This window comes from Channa argus, chromosome 7, assembly GCF_033026475.1.
Source record: "Channa argus isolate prfri chromosome 7, Channa argus male v1.0, whole genome shotgun sequence".
NCBI lineage: Eukaryota > Metazoa > Chordata > Actinopteri > Anabantiformes > Channidae > Channa > Channa argus.
In genome coordinates this window covers 5109561-5124740 of record NC_090203.1, presented here as the reverse complement: position 1 = coordinate 5124740, position 15180 = coordinate 5109561, and the positions used below count along the sequence as shown (strand labels likewise).

The 15180-nt window shown below is 40.8% G+C and overlaps 2 protein-coding genes across 2 annotated transcripts; one reads left to right on the top strand and one right to left on the bottom strand.

The window, feature by feature from the left end:
* Positions 1 to 2: 2 nt before the first annotated feature.
* LOC137130579 (uncharacterized) lies at positions 3 to 4210 on the bottom strand. Its single transcript, XM_067510926.1, has 5 exons — positions 4014 to 4210; positions 3233 to 3340; positions 2514 to 2651; positions 1626 to 2237; positions 3 to 1502 (listed from the first exon to the last, which is right to left on the bottom strand). Exons 1-5 carry the CDS (start codon positions 4057 to 4059, stop codon positions 571 to 573), a joined length of 1836 nt encoding a protein of 611 aa, XP_067367027.1. The 5' UTR covers positions 4060 to 4210; the 3' UTR covers positions 3 to 570.
* Positions 4211 to 6750: 2540 nt separating this feature from the next.
* tap1 (transporter 1, ATP-binding cassette, sub-family B (MDR/TAP)) lies at positions 6751 to 14654 on the top strand. The gene is made up of 13 exons (XM_067510394.1): positions 6751 to 7156; positions 7549 to 7881; positions 8926 to 9154; positions 9413 to 9527; positions 10019 to 10149; positions 10513 to 10718; positions 10868 to 11065; positions 11603 to 11731; positions 11842 to 12042; positions 12337 to 12510; positions 12695 to 12854; positions 13187 to 13323; positions 13412 to 14654. The coding sequence occupies exons 2-13, from the start codon at positions 7561 to 7563 to the stop codon at positions 13616 to 13618; spliced, it is 2208 nt and encodes a 735-aa protein (XP_067366495.1). The 5' UTR covers positions 6751 to 7156; positions 7549 to 7560; the 3' UTR covers positions 13619 to 14654.
* The last annotated feature ends 526 nt before the right edge of the window (positions 14655 to 15180 follow it).

Here is a 15180-nt window from a genome sequence, read left to right as displayed (position 1 = left end):
GACTGTATGCGCACAAGTTTGTGTGCACAAGTTTGTGCTTGTGTGCGAGTGTGTGTGTAACTCTTATAGTGACACAGTGCAGGGTACGTGAGCTGTCGTAAGGGCCGTTATGTCCGAATTTGTGATTGGGAGGGTTTTAACTTGACCTTTTTAAACAAGTAGGAACAAACACATAAACACAACATACACATACATACTTATTTAATTTAAAATGTAACAAAAACCTGAAAAAACCTGGGCTTCATAACGGCTGTGAAATGAATGGAAACTAATACAGGTAAGTGCAGCTTCGTGAGACCACTAGACCTTTCACATTAATGTGGTTCAAAAACAGCAGATTTTACACATGAACGTGATCTGGTGCATTTTCTACCGATGTAACAAATTTTGACCTCATAGGATGGTTCTCCAAAAAATGAACAACGATCCTTCAGTTACTGTGAGCCTAGAAGCGGGAAACGCTCTCTTTAACTGCATATAATGACTATTATGTTAGGTACAGTTATGTTCGTTTTCACGCATCACACACATCATTTTGTATGTAACAACTACCCCAACATAAATCCTTCTTTAGTGATGACCCACTTTCTCTGGTTGTGGGCCTGGTTGTGGGCCTGGACCTCCTCTTTCCATGCAGTATTCCTCCCAAAGCTCATTAAACAAGTTTCCTGTCACAGCAAAAGGACAACCCTCATCCCTTTTCAGGTCGCACAATCCCAAATCCATTTTTTTAAATACAGCACAAAAAACCTGCCGAGAGAGCGGCGTGGACTTCTTCTCTAAGCAGTGGTTGTAGTAGTGCCGGTACACCTCCGACATGTTCGAAAAGACCGGTTCCAGATACAACTTTGAGATGGATGTCCCACAACAGTAAGAGGGCACTTTAGGTAAACTCTCCAGGAAGTCCTTCAGGACGATGTGTTCGGACGCTTTACGGGACTTCCTCTGTGTTGTCTTCTTAGTGTTTTCCTCGGAATTGTCCTGTTGGGATACATTTTGTGCCCAGTTGAGCACTGACCACTCTCCAATCCCTAAAGTGGAGAGAAACATCTTTTTGCAAACCTGCTTTCTTTCACCTTCTGCTATTAAATGATATCGCATTGAGACCGATCTTCTCGACAGAGTCAACGGCGCTCGGGTTCTTTCCACTGGGTCACAGTCGACCAGTCCAGAAACGTAGATCTTTCTCTGGGCCCAGTTCATGCACTGCCAGAAACTAGTAAAGAGTTTGGTCCTGGTTTCTGCACTGAAGTCCGCACAGAAGCGGTTGGAGGCCCTTTTGCATGCGCTGGACGTGCATCTCGGCCCCATTGTCCTCTGAGCTTTCGTTATGGTCGCACCGTCTTTCTTTCGTTTGCTGATGTACGGTTTGCCCTCCATTCTAAGTTGCTTCTGTTGATTTTGCTTCCACGTTAAGGGCTTGGCAACTCTGGATTTTTTTCTGGCCGGCTCCTCTGGTTCTAGTGCTCGGCTTCTATCTTTGTCATTGGTATTCGCTTGTTCTGCAAAAACACGAAATCTCATTATAGCACGGCGTGGCCTTGTATGTTAAAGACAACAATTTATTCAAATTCTAGGTCTATTCTAAGGCTCCCTCTGCTTCCCTGACTGAAAAAAAAACTCACCCTGGTTAAGTTCCACTGTATTACTGATTGCAGAAGGAGCAGGATTCTGTAGTAGATGCAGAGCCACAGCCTGGCTGTTGCCACTCGGTTCACTCTTTTTCAGTGCTCCTTGCTGTGCCCAGCTGAGCACAGACCACTCTCCAATGCCCAGAGTAGACAGGAACATGTTCTTACACACTTGTTTCCTTTTACCATCCACCATCAGGTGATAACGGAGGGAAATCGGCCGGTGTAATCTGTGTAATCCCACCGCTTGAGATCGTTCCTCGGTTTCACAGTCAACGTGTCCTGCTACATACAGTTTTCTCTGAGTCCAGTTCATGTGCTCCCAGAATTCTTCAAACACTTTCTTCCTGGCGTCTTCGTTGATTTCCCCGCAAAGCCGGTTGGACGCCTTTTTGCAGGCATTCGAGGTGCACCGTGGTCCTATTGCTCTCGGCTGTTTTGTCACAATCTCGCCCACTTTTTTGCGTTTGCTCACATATGCTCTTCCCTCCACCCTCAGCCGTTTCTGATTGTTTTGCTTCCAGTTTGATGAATCTGTGACTTTGGCTTTAGGTGTTTTACTTGGAGTCCCTTCTTTGCTCGGAGTAGTGTTTCCAGTTTTTTCACCTGCACAAAAACATTTGATGAATTATTGGAAGCTGTGCACTGGAAATACATGACATGCAAATGACATTTTAACTTTATCAAACACAAAATAATGTGGTAGAGCAATTTTAAACTGATAAACACAAAACCCAGCCAGTTTGTTTGTGGATCTATGGACCGTATTTGCCAGGTTAGAGTTATATAAACTATATTAACTAACGTGATTAACAAACGCCCTTATGTCAGAATTCAGTCTACTGTTACTGTTACACAGCACTTCATCACACTGTTACTTACTAATATCAGTGGCCAGGAGCAGTGGGTTCTGTTGAATTATCTGCGGGTCTGATATGATCATTAAGTTGGACCTTTTTTTGGACAGTTCATCTTTTTCCATGTCAGATTTCCTGCTTGGGTCAGTGACATGCAGATGGTCTGGACAGAACAGCACACATACAACTTAAACATGGTAAAATCAGAAGCTCGCAGGAGGCCCGGGGGCACACATTTGTTGCTGTATACCCGATGACCTCCAGTCAACATTATATTTTCCCCGGGCATAAAGGAACCAACAAAATATTGGCAAGCAGAAAATTAATTGTCAACAGTTTTTGATAATTAATTTGTCCTTTGAGTCACTACCAGGTATCGGTTTCTCACCTTTTTATTTGCTTGTTTCCCATTTTTTGATGTTTTTAAACTCAAGAGCTTCATAGCATTGGCTGGTATTTAGACAAACCAATACACACTGTGTGCAAGCAATCGGGGGAGGATCTAGATTTTTTTTTACTGAGCTGTCCAGACTGGAGCATAAGTCCAAAATAGGGTGATACATTTAGAAAATTATTAACACAGTTTTAAACTCAAACTTAAAAACAGACTATTATAATGATGTGTTTATAAATTGTTCAGGGTAAGAAATGTCAAATATGTAATCCAACCCTAATGTTCAAACAATGTCGTTCCTTTATTAAAAGCATTGCACACTGAGTGACACAGATTGACTTCATGCTCACCCGGAGGGATGTGGTGGTACCCAAAAGTCTCAGTGACAGTGGGTCGGTGGACAGGGGGGTCACTGGTGGGCTTGGGAAGGAGACCGATATCCTCCATTGCTGCAATGGCTAAAACATCAGTAACAAGTTGTATGAACCTTTTACACCATGTAAAAGAATTGAAAAAGAATGATTACAGGGTTTTTTTCATTCTAAGTGAGATATCCATGTATGTGCACTCACGAAAGCAGAATTATAAAGTTCTCGTGAATGTAAAATTATGTTTCCTATGCAAAGAGCTCCCTTTCTAGACATGAACACAATCAGATATGGTCAAATGGGGAAAAACTTTGCAGACTGAAATAAATCGTTTAACAAAGAAGAATTTAAAGTATCTGAAGTATTTTTAAAAATGACATTTTTTTCCTTTTCTTTACCAAAAGAATAAAGCGTCCATGAACCAAGAAGCGAGGTTTAAACAGAATGAATGCATTTAGGATTAAAAACTAAATCACACAGAAAAGCTTAACTTTCCCCCTTAACAGTCATTTTTGCTTTTAGACTCCTAAACGTGTCAGTAACAACAGTTTATGCGTTTTAATTACAATCACATAAAATAGGATGAGTGTCCAACTCCTGAGGATTTTGCACTCTACCTAAAAAAGTAAGGCTTCAGGTGCCTGATGCATATTGAAAAGGTAAAAACGGCACTTATTAATTATTTCGCTACCGTAATGTGAAGCTAATATTCATCAGCTCTTCGTGCAAACCCCCTTTTAAAAGACTGTAGCCGTTTCCTTACACAGTGTTACACATTTGAAAACGTCTCGTAGGCCCGTCGCTTCCATCCAGACCCGATCGTTTCCCCGCTGCCGGCTCTTTACTCCATCATGACCGCGACAGTGAAAGCCAACACCTGTCAGCCCCGTTTCTATTTTTTAATTTGAGAAATATCTCCACTAAGCGGCTCCAAGGAGAGTCTGACTAGCAGCTGCCATGTCTGAGCATGCGCACTGGCTCCCATAGTAGGACAATTCAAAATAGTCAGTCAGCAGAAGTCTGCTCTAGAAATATGGCTCCTCATGATAATATATGACGAGATTATGTTTTAGATTAATATTGATTCAGTCCAAATGTAAATAGGAGCTAAGACAGTAAATATACAGTTCGGGAGACAAATTGAGCCCTTTTTATGGAGCGGTGACACATTAAATAGGATTTTACTGCACAAGTTTGCATTTGTTTAAAATGTAAAACACATACAGATAGTTACTTGAGTCAAACAATTTAAGATCTTTTACTGAAAAAGCCTATAAGTCTTTAGAAGCATTTTAACAAGCTATGGCAAATCTAGTTTATAAATGTTGAATCTACAAAAACAATGATTAAATCTGTTGTTAAATCAAAATTAGTCCTATTTTTAACTATAGGTGCAAAAAAAAAAAACAAACAAAAAAAAACAGTGGAGTAGTACACAGTAGTACAACAATGGAATAATCAGCCTTTCATGTGATTGATAATGATATATTTTTAATATTTCTCCTTCATTCAGTTCAAAATGTACAGCGCATAAGCATGAAATACAAGTATTTGTGATTTATGGTAGCGTACAAAGAGGCTGCTAAAAATAGTAAGAACATTTATAGCTTTGCTCATCCCATTCTTCTAACGTGACAGCAGAGGAGGGGAAGGGAGCTTTCAGAACAAGTTCAGAGTTTGTGCCAGGGGTTTGAGTCTCAGTTGTCTTAAAAGCTCAGATCACCAAGCAGATACAGCTGACAGCTGCCTAAGGGTCATATAGGACTGCAGCAACGATTTTTTTTTTTTTCCTGGTCCTGGCTATATGTCAAAGTGTCTCTGGGCAAGACACTGAACCACTAACAGCCCATTCCGATCCCATCCCAGCTGTGCAGTGCTGATCCAAGCCTCGTAGATATTGGGGAGGGTTGTGTCAGGAAGGTCATCCAGCGTAAAAACTGTGCCAAATCAAAATGTGGAGAATGATGTAGTGACCCTGAACTCACGGGATAAGTTGAAAGGACAAAAAAAAAGTTCAGGGATAGATTTGGACTTTATATGGTCATGTTTATTAGGCTCTGATTGTGTTTAAGCATGTTTTTAAAACTATATTTTTTGAATTTTTTTCTGTCTTTTTACATATTGCTTTTCACCTCTATGTGCTCTGACATTGGGGTTGCAGAGCCACAGATATGTTTTTTTAAGCATTTATTGACATTAGGAAATTTCTATCAATTAGTGCTTGTATTTAAAGTTGTTGGCAACAGTAATTCAACAAATGAATCTTTTAAAATACCATGTTGTTTACTAGCAGTCATCTCTTTCCATCTCCTGCAAAGAAATGGTGTCAGTTCCTTCTTCAAACTTGAAAAAAAAGATTTCACGATATCTGATCTCCATCCTCTGGGCTTTCTCTGTCCCTCCCTTTAGCTCTCTGGTCGGGTGGTCCAGTGGTGAAATGGACCAACATACCAGCTCTGGCAAACGTATTCGCAAGCCCTCTCTGCTTTATGAGGACTTTGAGAGCCCCTCTCTGCCGCACACAGTGCCCCAATCGATATAATAAAAATAATAATTTATAACTCTGGCATGATCAATGAACTAACAATATGAGACATTTGCCAGGTTAGAGTTATATAAAGCAAAACATTAACAAACACCCTTATGTCAGAATTCAGTCTAACTGTTACTGTTACACAGCACTTCATCACACTGTTACTTACTAATATCAGTGCCCAGGAGCAGTGGGTTCTGCTGAATTATCTGCGGGTTCCGATATGATCATTGAGTTGGACCTTTTTTTGGACAGTTCATCTTTTTCCATGTCAGATTTCCTGCTTGGGTCAGGACTGCAAGTAATGCATTGATCATCTGATGTAAGAACTTTGGTGCAAATGCTTGCACGCTACTACTCTATAAAAGAATTAATAATTAATACGAGCTGAGTGTGCCTTAAATGGGGGCGGCTGTAGCTCAGTTGGTAAGGCAATTGACCACAGGGTCAGTGGTTCAATCCCCACTCCTGGCTACAAGTCGAAGTTTCCTTGGGCAAGACACTGAACCCCAAGTTGCTCCCGGTGGGTCAGGTGAGCACCTTGCATGGCAGCCACCGCCATCAGTGTGTGAGTGTGTGTGAATGGGTGAATGGGTGAATGGGAAGCTATATTGTAAAGCGCTTTGGATAAAAGCGCTATATAAGCGACTATTTACCATTCTTTTGCACTCAACTGTAAAAAACAATATTGGATAAAACATAACAAATTTAATAACAATAATAATAATATTAATATAAGCTAAATTAAGGCGCCTTTTTGTTTTAATGTAACTGTGAATGTAATGTAACACTGTGGTGGAGTTGATGTCAATTAACATTGTTGTGTTAGATTATTATTTTTTTTACTAAATTAGTTTGAATTACTTTTAGTTTTAGCATCTCCCCCATCTCAGTCCACCTCAGGGGGGAACATGGTCTTATTTACGGAAGTAGATCACATTTTCCTGCAGTTCAACGTCTCGCCACATCCGGTCGCTGTCAGGCCGTTTGGAGCTCGTGCAGCTCTAGGAAGCTCGTTTTAGCACTGAGCCGTATTAACGCACGTTATCTTTGAAATAAGCGAAAAAACTGCTTGTTTTTTCGCTCGGAATAAATACAGTGATCACAGGTAAAAGCTACGCGTGTTTTAATGCTCGGGAGTCTTTGTCCGCCATTACGTTCACAAGGGGACTTTCCGTAGTAAAAGACTAAACGTACTTAGTTTCACTTTCTGTTTAACGTTAGCGCTCAGTCGACGTCAGAACGAACGGACGGCCGGTTGGGAATATTAGTCTGCCACGGTTTGAGTTTGTCACGGACAAAACGGGAATATTTCCAGGCTGCAGGACGAAAACCAAGACTCCGCCGCAGCAAACCAGCGTTTTCTTGGAAACGTAAGTAGGACTCAAACAGCTAAACGTGGCAGGCGAACTGTAACTGTAACTGTACTCGGTGTAAGTTGGCTTTTTTTTTTTTTTTTGCTGTATTGATACTGATAATAATCTTGTTATTTTGGGTGTTTCGTGTGTGGAGGTAAGATTACAGCAGGTTGTTTAAAAGGAATCAGCAGTGCAAATGAAAATGAAAGTAAAGGTCCAGCAAACAGAAAGTACAGTCATTGTTTGTAAAGGGCATGGAAGAACAAACTGTGGGACTAATTTGTAGCTACGAAGGGAGAAACAAGCTAAATAGTTTCTGGTATTTATGTTTCACCTTTTTTTTTCGAGGAGTCTGTTTCCTGACCCTGCTTGTTGATAGCAGCCACTGATCATCCCTGTGTTTGCAGGACCTGTGCAATATGCAGAAGATGAGCTACTTCTTCCCCCTGCTCTTGGTGTCTCTGGATGTGTGTGTGGTGCACGCCATCCGCCTAGCCCACCTTTCACCTCTTCTCCTCTCCCATCCCTTTATCACCCTGTGGGGAGGAGGGCTCATCCGGGCCTCCCTGATCCTGCTCCTCACCTTAACCTATCCTGGAAGCCTGCCGTGGATGAGCAGCCTCGAGGGGCTCCAGAGTTTAGGGATCCTTTGCCTCCACTTCCCTGTGTACACCACTCTTCTCTGGGTGCTGGGGCAGTCTGTCATGGAGGAACTATGGGGGTGGCACTCCTGGGAAAGGGTGAGTGGATGTGTTGTCCTCGTTCTTATGTAGCCTGTTTTGATTCCAATAGTGTGACATCCAGAAAAAGGCATTTGATGCACTAATGCTGTGAATTTGAATAGAAGAATAGCTCCACCCCATTAACATCCACCCTGCAGTATTTCGCTCATAACTGGAATTGTGATTTTTTTTTTTTTTCCTCTCCGTTTATCCTTTGAGTTTTGGGTCATCACAGGAGATCATTTTGTCCGCATGTTGATTTGGCATAGTTTTTATATGCAGAATGCCCTGACGCAATGCCCTCCCCAATTTATATTGAGCTTCAGACAGGCGCTGCATGGATGGGGATGGGCCTTTGGGGGTTCAGTGTCTTTCCCAAGGACACTTCGATATGTTGTCGGGAAGAGCGGGCCGCGAAAACCGTAGGGTCAGAGGTTTTCGGCCTAACTATCAACTGAGCCACTGCCGCCCCGCCATAACTGGAATTGGGATCAAACCAGAATATTTCTGATTGCTTTTAGCGTCATAACTAGTTAAAAATAACAATATAAGCCTATATAGTGTTTATCTGTATATTTTATGTAGTGTGGTCAGCAATTGAAAATTCTAAAGGATTCGTTCTGCAGTGACATGACAAGCAAAATTTAGTATTTGCATTTGTGGACTAGTAGTCAAAGGTTTTCTAAAAGGATTCATATAGATGGCTGATTTACTATGTAAGTTAATGTAATGTATTTGCCTTCTTTAAATGCCATTGCAGAAAAAAGTTTGTGGAAGTGGAATCTTAGTTGAGCTTATAAAATATTTAAGACCAACCAAGATCAAATTATTGTTATTGTATAATTATTGCATGGCGGTGAAGATACTAAATCTTGAACAGAAACCAAAAGCAAACCGGCCTGAAGAGTACGTGAAAGCTGCACTTTGTCAAATGTTGTTTACCTACACAAACCCGTTTTTGGAAACGATGAAACATTTTCTCTTTATACAAGCATATTAAAAATCACCTGAAGCAGGAAGCGATTTGTCTTTTTCGTATTAAACATGCATTTTGTTTTGCAGGTGTTACAGGGTTATGTCGTGACACTTGTGGCCTGGCTCTACTGGAGTCGATACGTGTCTAATTTTTTGATCTCCTGCGGTGGCTACATCTCATCCCTATTCACGACGGGACCCTCTGAGAAGCCCAAAGATGACACCCGTGATTCTCTAAAGAAACTGATGGGATACATGATGCCATATCTCAACCGCTTTGTTTTTGTCCTGTTGCTTGTGCTTCTGTCTTCCTATGGTAAATGAGATACTTAAATGTAAATAAAGTGTCCGTAAAGTAGTGTCCTTATATAGCCTCAAAGTTTTGGAGTTGCATCCTACATGGCTTGCTGTGCTGTTAATGACTGATAACTTGCAAAATACTAAAATTGATTTAGAATCGAGTAAATGCTTTCTACTGCTTACTACTACTGCAAGCTCAGTGTTAATAGTGTGGCGTGGACCAATTTTCAAGCTAATCAATGCAGACAATTCTGTGTGATGTTCCAAACCTCAGGTGAGATGGCTGTTCCTCAGTACACCGGTCGTGTGGCCGACTGGATCATGAATGAAGAAGCACCTGATGCATTCACAGAGGCCATGACAGTCATGACATTAATGACCATTGCGAGGTAATGTGACCTTTTTAGCATAGTCAGTCAAGCTTTGCTGCTTCCAAACATTTAAAATCTTGCAAAATATCCTTCTCCAATCTTTACATCCCCTCACTCTTTTCCCAGCCAAGAGTAATGTTTTCAACTAGTGATTCGGTTGAAAAGAAAATATTTGCACTTAACTTTGCATTTAACTTCCGGTTTGGATTTAGCTAAGTGCATTTTATAGTGGACCGAAATGATTTTAATCTTTTAAGATGTTATCAATTACTATACCAGTTGGTGCAGTTTGTAGTGACCAGTTAGGAATTTTGGATCATGGGTGCTTTTATCAAATTTGACCGGCATTTTCACTGCACATTGTTTTATTTTTTATTTTTTATGTCTATGCAGACAGTAACATGCTAAAATCAGCCCAGTGTTCCGTTTCCAAGTTGAAGTGGTAATCAATCCTAACATTAATATGTTTGGATATTTTATGCCACATTGTCCTCTGTTGTGTTTTTCAGTGCTGTGCTTGAGTTTGTGTGTGACCTCACATACAACATCACCATGAGCCACATACACACCGTACTGCAGGGAGATGTATTCCAGGCAGTGGTGAAACAGGATATTCTTTTCTTTGATGAGAATAAAACAGGTAAATCATCTGCACACTGTACTTTAGTCTCTCCCAAAACTGAATCGTGTAAAGATAACACATAGGTCATCATGAATCATTTACTAACACCTTTTCTGGAGTATTTAAATTTTTTACTTAAACTTTTACTCCATTACAATTCAGACAGATATAATGTGTTTTTACTCATTACAAGTATTTTATAGCTTTAGTTACTAGTTACATTTTGCAGATTTAGATCTTAGTGAAAAATATAATCAACTCTCAAATGCTGATGTATTACGATGATTCAAGCAGCCACCTTTACCACCGGCTTCTGTTGTTCCACACTTGCATTTTTACATGACCCCTTATAAGAACAGTAATGCACAACTCTTATCTCAGGTGAACTGGTGTCCCGCATCACCACCGACACCAATGACATGAGCGAGGCTCTGAGTGAGAAACTAAGCCTCGTGATGTGGTACACAGCGCGATTCGGATTCCTCTTGTTCTTCATGGTGAGCCAGTCGTGGAAAATGACCCTGCTCACTTGCATGGGTCTGCCCATCATCTGGGTCATACCTGAGCTCACTGGACAATTCCACCAGGTAAAAGTTTACATTGTTTTTTTGAGAAAAAAAGCATATGTTATCAAAACCAATCAATCAAGTCAAAGGAAATTATATTTTGATACACAATCAAATTATCACAATAATACATGTTTTGTCTTTGTATCTATTTTTTGTATATGTTTCAGACTATCGCTAAAAAGGTTCAGGAATCGCTGGCAAAGGCCAACCAGGTGGCCACAGAGACGTTCTCCTGCATAAAGACAGTGAGGAGTTTTGCCAATGAGGAGGGTGAGACAGAGAAGTACCGAAAACAGCTGGACAAAACCTATGCACTAAACAAACAGGAAGCAGCAGCATATGCAGCATCTACCTGGGCCAGCAGCGTGAGTTGAATGATGACCTATCTTTTTAATTGTTTTTTAATTACAATTATTTCATACGCTGTTTCTGTGAGTATAAGTTGGAATTAACCTAGAGATTATAGCACAATATGTGAGAATTGTCTGCAATAGAAGATGCAGGTTGCTGACAAGACATACAGTATTAAAACCATGCTTTACCACTTTCCAGAGTCCAATTGGTTACCACAGAAATGCATACGGAAATACACCCAGATAATGTAAAGTTTAAGTAACATGTTGGAGCATAAGTGGTGTTGATGTAAGACAAAACAGCAGACAACCATTTCTTTAACACTGCTACTATTCATCAAGGCAAACTGAACCGCAGACAAACCCAAGCTTATCCATAGTTGTCACAAAAGCGCACTGGGACGTCAATTAGCTCAGACTGCATCTGCAACATTGCCATGTATTTTACAATGACTCTAGTCTCCATGTTTATTGAATTGAAATCATTTTATCATTTATTGAGGTTTCTTTGATGTGAGTAAGAAGTTTAACCCATTTATATTCCCCCAGATGACCACTTTGGCCCTGAAGGTGTTTATTCTGTACTATGGTGGGACTCTAGTGACCAGGGGGGCTGTTAGCAGTGGAGACCTGGTGTCATTTGTCCTTTATGAGCTACAGTTTGCCTCTGCTGTTGAGGTGAGCTATCAAGGCTATCAAGCAGAAAATTGTTTAGATAAAAATATCACACACAGTCACAGCAATAAGTTTCCATTTTTGCTCGACACTCACTAGTACCTTTCCTTCAGGCTGTCATGCGTTATTACCCGGAGGTGAAGAAGGCAATTGGTGCCTCTGAGAAAATGTTTGAGTATTTGGATCGGAAACCTGAAATTCCCCCAGACGGCACTTTGGCCCCTGAAAGTCTCAGGGGACACATTGAATTCAAGAATGTGAAATTTTCCTATGATAAAAAGGACAAGACAGAAGAAGCCAATCTGGTGCTAAAGGTATGTGTCTACATTTATCTCTTATGTTTTTTTATGTATTTAAACCTGGAGTTCCCAACCCTGGTCCATAAAGCACATGTTTGAGGTTTTAATTCTGTATTTCCCGACACTACCCTGATCTAAGATGGTGTCTTCCAGCTTCTAGTTGGCTGAACTCATTTGATCAAGGCAACCTGTAGTGTGTTGGGCAGGGATAGTTGGAAAACAAGCAGAGCAGGACGGCTTGAGGACTAAGGTTGAGAATCCCTGAATTATGATTTGAATCACGCACGACATATTCCTCTCTTCCTCCAGGATGTGTCTTTGGAGGTTAAGCCACGCCAAATCACTGCTCTTGTGGGGCTTAACCGATCAGGGAAGTCTACCTGTGTCAAGCTGCTGGAGAGGTTCTACCAGCCCCTAGCAGGGCAGATCCTACTGGATGGGGAATCACTGCAAAGCTATAAAGACCAGTACCTGCATGACAAGGTTTGTTTTGTTTTGCCATTTAGCTGACACTGACAATTAATTTGACTTTCTTTTAAGGATACACAGGGCATTTCATGAGAAACTCTACCTGTCTTCCTTCTGCTGTTGCCCTTATTGTAGACCTGAGTGGGGAGTGGCAATAAAACGGCCACTGATGTTTGCTCTTCATTCTTTGTGTTCATAGATTGCTGTGGTGAGCCAGGATTGTGTGCTGTTTGCTCGCTCAGTGCGGGAGAACATCAAGTATGGCTGTGAGAATGTCTCTGATGAGGAGATGTACAGAGCTGCCAAGCTGGCTAGTGCCCATGACTTCATCATGGAACTGTCCAAAGGATATGACACAGGTTTGGTCCACAAACTCAGCCTCTAGTATCCTAATGCAGGGAGCTTAACATGGGTACTTGCTATTTCCTGGAAGAAATATGGAATAACTTTTTATCTACATGTTATTTCTTACTGTAGAGGTTTGGCTTTAATGGATCCATTTTTTTACAATTGGACAGTATGCAGGTCTTAAAAAGCATGTACAGTATTTTGGTATTAGATTCTAAATTAAACTTTGAGAACTCTACTGACAATAATGAAATGACCACGAACCAACAGCGATTTGGCCTTATGATATTGCTCACTTTCTACCAGGGATGTAGGCACTAACATGTGTAGTTCTGTTGGATAGATGCTGGGGAGAAGGGAGGCCAAGTGTCTGGAGGCCAGAAGCAGCGCATAGCTATCGCTAGAGCTTTCATCAGACGTCCTAAAATCCTGATCTTGGACAACGCCACCAGTGACTTGGATGCGGAGAACGAATATCAGGTGGGGAATTCATGAGTCCCTCCCCTGTCTAAACACCTTTTACATTTTTTCTTTCTGCATGTAACACTAATGTGATTGTGCTCAACAGGTCCATCAAGCTTTGTTGGATCAAGCCAAAGACTGCTCTGTGCTGTTGATATCCAACAAGTTGAGTGTTGTAGAGAAGGCCAATCATATAATTGTCCTAGATGACGGGACAGTTAAGGAGGAGGGCAGTCATGATGAGCTGCTCAAGAAAGGAGGCCTTTATGCTGAAATGGTGGAGAAACAGAATAAGGGCTTTCACCGTCGATAAGGACAGGAATGATACACAGTGAAATGTGGGAAATTGTTGCCTAGTCAAGTACAATTAGAGGAGGGCTGCTGGTTTAAATTCACACTACACTTGTAGTAAACAGAACAACTTAACTGGGTTTTTACACTTTTTACCACAAGTACATGTAGATTTTTGACCCTTTAACTTTATGTTCCTTCACATACGTTGAAAATAGATGAAGTACTTGAAATCATTACTATATATTTCCAGACTGTCAAAAATAATGTAAAAAAAAATACGTGCCCATCAATCAACAGCCCCTGGGCTGGGTGTGTAGCCCCCTAGGGCTCAAAAGAGACTAGGCCAACTCTCCACATTGGTGCAGTTACCAGTGTTTCCCCACACAAAGAAGGAAAGGACATTCTGGGTTTAAAGCTGTGGGATGACTCGACCCTTTCTATGCGGATTTTGTATTTTCTCCTTGTATTTGAATGTGTCCAAGCACTTTAGGTTAGGTGAATTGGTGACTCGGAATTGGCAGCGGGCCTGAATACGAGGTTGTATCTGTGTGTGCGCTTACTCTAGGATGAGTTGGTGATCTGTCCAGGGTAGCTAGCTTTGATATTATGCTTTGATATGAGTATTAATGAATGCATGGACCAGGTGATAGTGATTGAAATCCTTCAAAACAAAAATGTGATCAGGAATACTCATATTCCTGCCTTATCCAGAAATCATTTAAATACATAATACAAAAAACACAATTCAGTTCAATTCCTATTTACACATTTAATCGGCACTGATGGTAGCTGTCTGCCATGTCAGGTGCTGGTAGGCTTGAAAGGCCAACCCTGCATTGTCTGCTCAAAAGTAGATGTAGATAACTGGTTTAAATAATTGAATTATAAGAGTTAAGTTATTTAATAGCTGTGCTTGTGCACATTTTTCATATGTGTCAAATATTTCCATTTATTAGTTACCTTTCCCTGTGTTGTTTCTTTTATTTAATGTTTATTGCTTGCACTCTGCTAGGGTCAACATTGTTACTGCAAAATAAAACTTTTCATAAATCTTGTCTGCCTGTGTTTATTTTTTGGATTTAACAGCAATGCCACGTGTTTCATTCTGTGGAAGACGTTGACTTGTAGTATGGCACTTGTTGGCTCCAGTGTTTTTTAAGCTTGGCCTATACTGAAGACTAAACCTTAGACGCAAACAGGGTTGAGGTTGACAGCCAATCACTAACATGGCTGCAGACTTACAGAAAATAAATGGGCTTTCAATTATGTTGAGTTTAAGGTCAAATTAAGAGCCTGTATCAATCATAATGTTTATTTTTAAAATATGTTATCTAAGCATGTTCAACTTTAGCAATTGACTTCCATTCATTCATGCCGCTCATACAATCGGATCAGTCGGTCGAATTTTATACCCGACTGTTTAAGTCATGTAATAAAAAAAAGTTAAAGCTTAATACTTGCTCGTTTCCCAGTTTTCCCAAACCCCTGCGTAGTTGCCTACTTTGCCTTGTTGATATTTTATGATTGCCTTAAGCCAATTTATTGACCACACATATCCTTCAAGCCAAAATAACGCCTTGG

Bases quoted from the DNA above. Each gene is read 5' to 3' on its own strand.
- LOC137130579 (XM_067510926.1), bottom strand. From the start codon at position 4,059: ATGGAAGCGACGGGCCTACGAGACGTTTTCAAATGTGTAACACTGT. The intron at 3,341-4,013 runs GTAAGGAAACGG...CTGATGTTTTAG, and splicing joins TTTCAAATGTGTAACACTGT to CCATTGCAGCAATGGAGGAT. The intron at 2,238-2,513 runs GTAAGTAACAGT...GTTTTTGTGCAG, and splicing joins GCTCCTGGCCACTGATATTA to GTGAAAAAACTGGAAACACT.
- tap1 (XM_067510394.1), top strand. From the start codon at position 7,561: ATGCAGAAGATGAGCTACTTCTTCCCCCTGCTCTTGGTGTCTCTGGAT. The intron at 7,882-8,925 runs GTGAGTGGATGT...TTTGTTTTGCAG, and splicing joins GGTGGCACTCCTGGGAAAGG to GTGTTACAGGGTTATGTCGT. The intron at 11,732-11,841 runs GTGAGCTATCAA...CCTTTCCTTCAG, and splicing joins AGTTTGCCTCTGCTGTTGAG to GCTGTCATGCGTTATTACCC.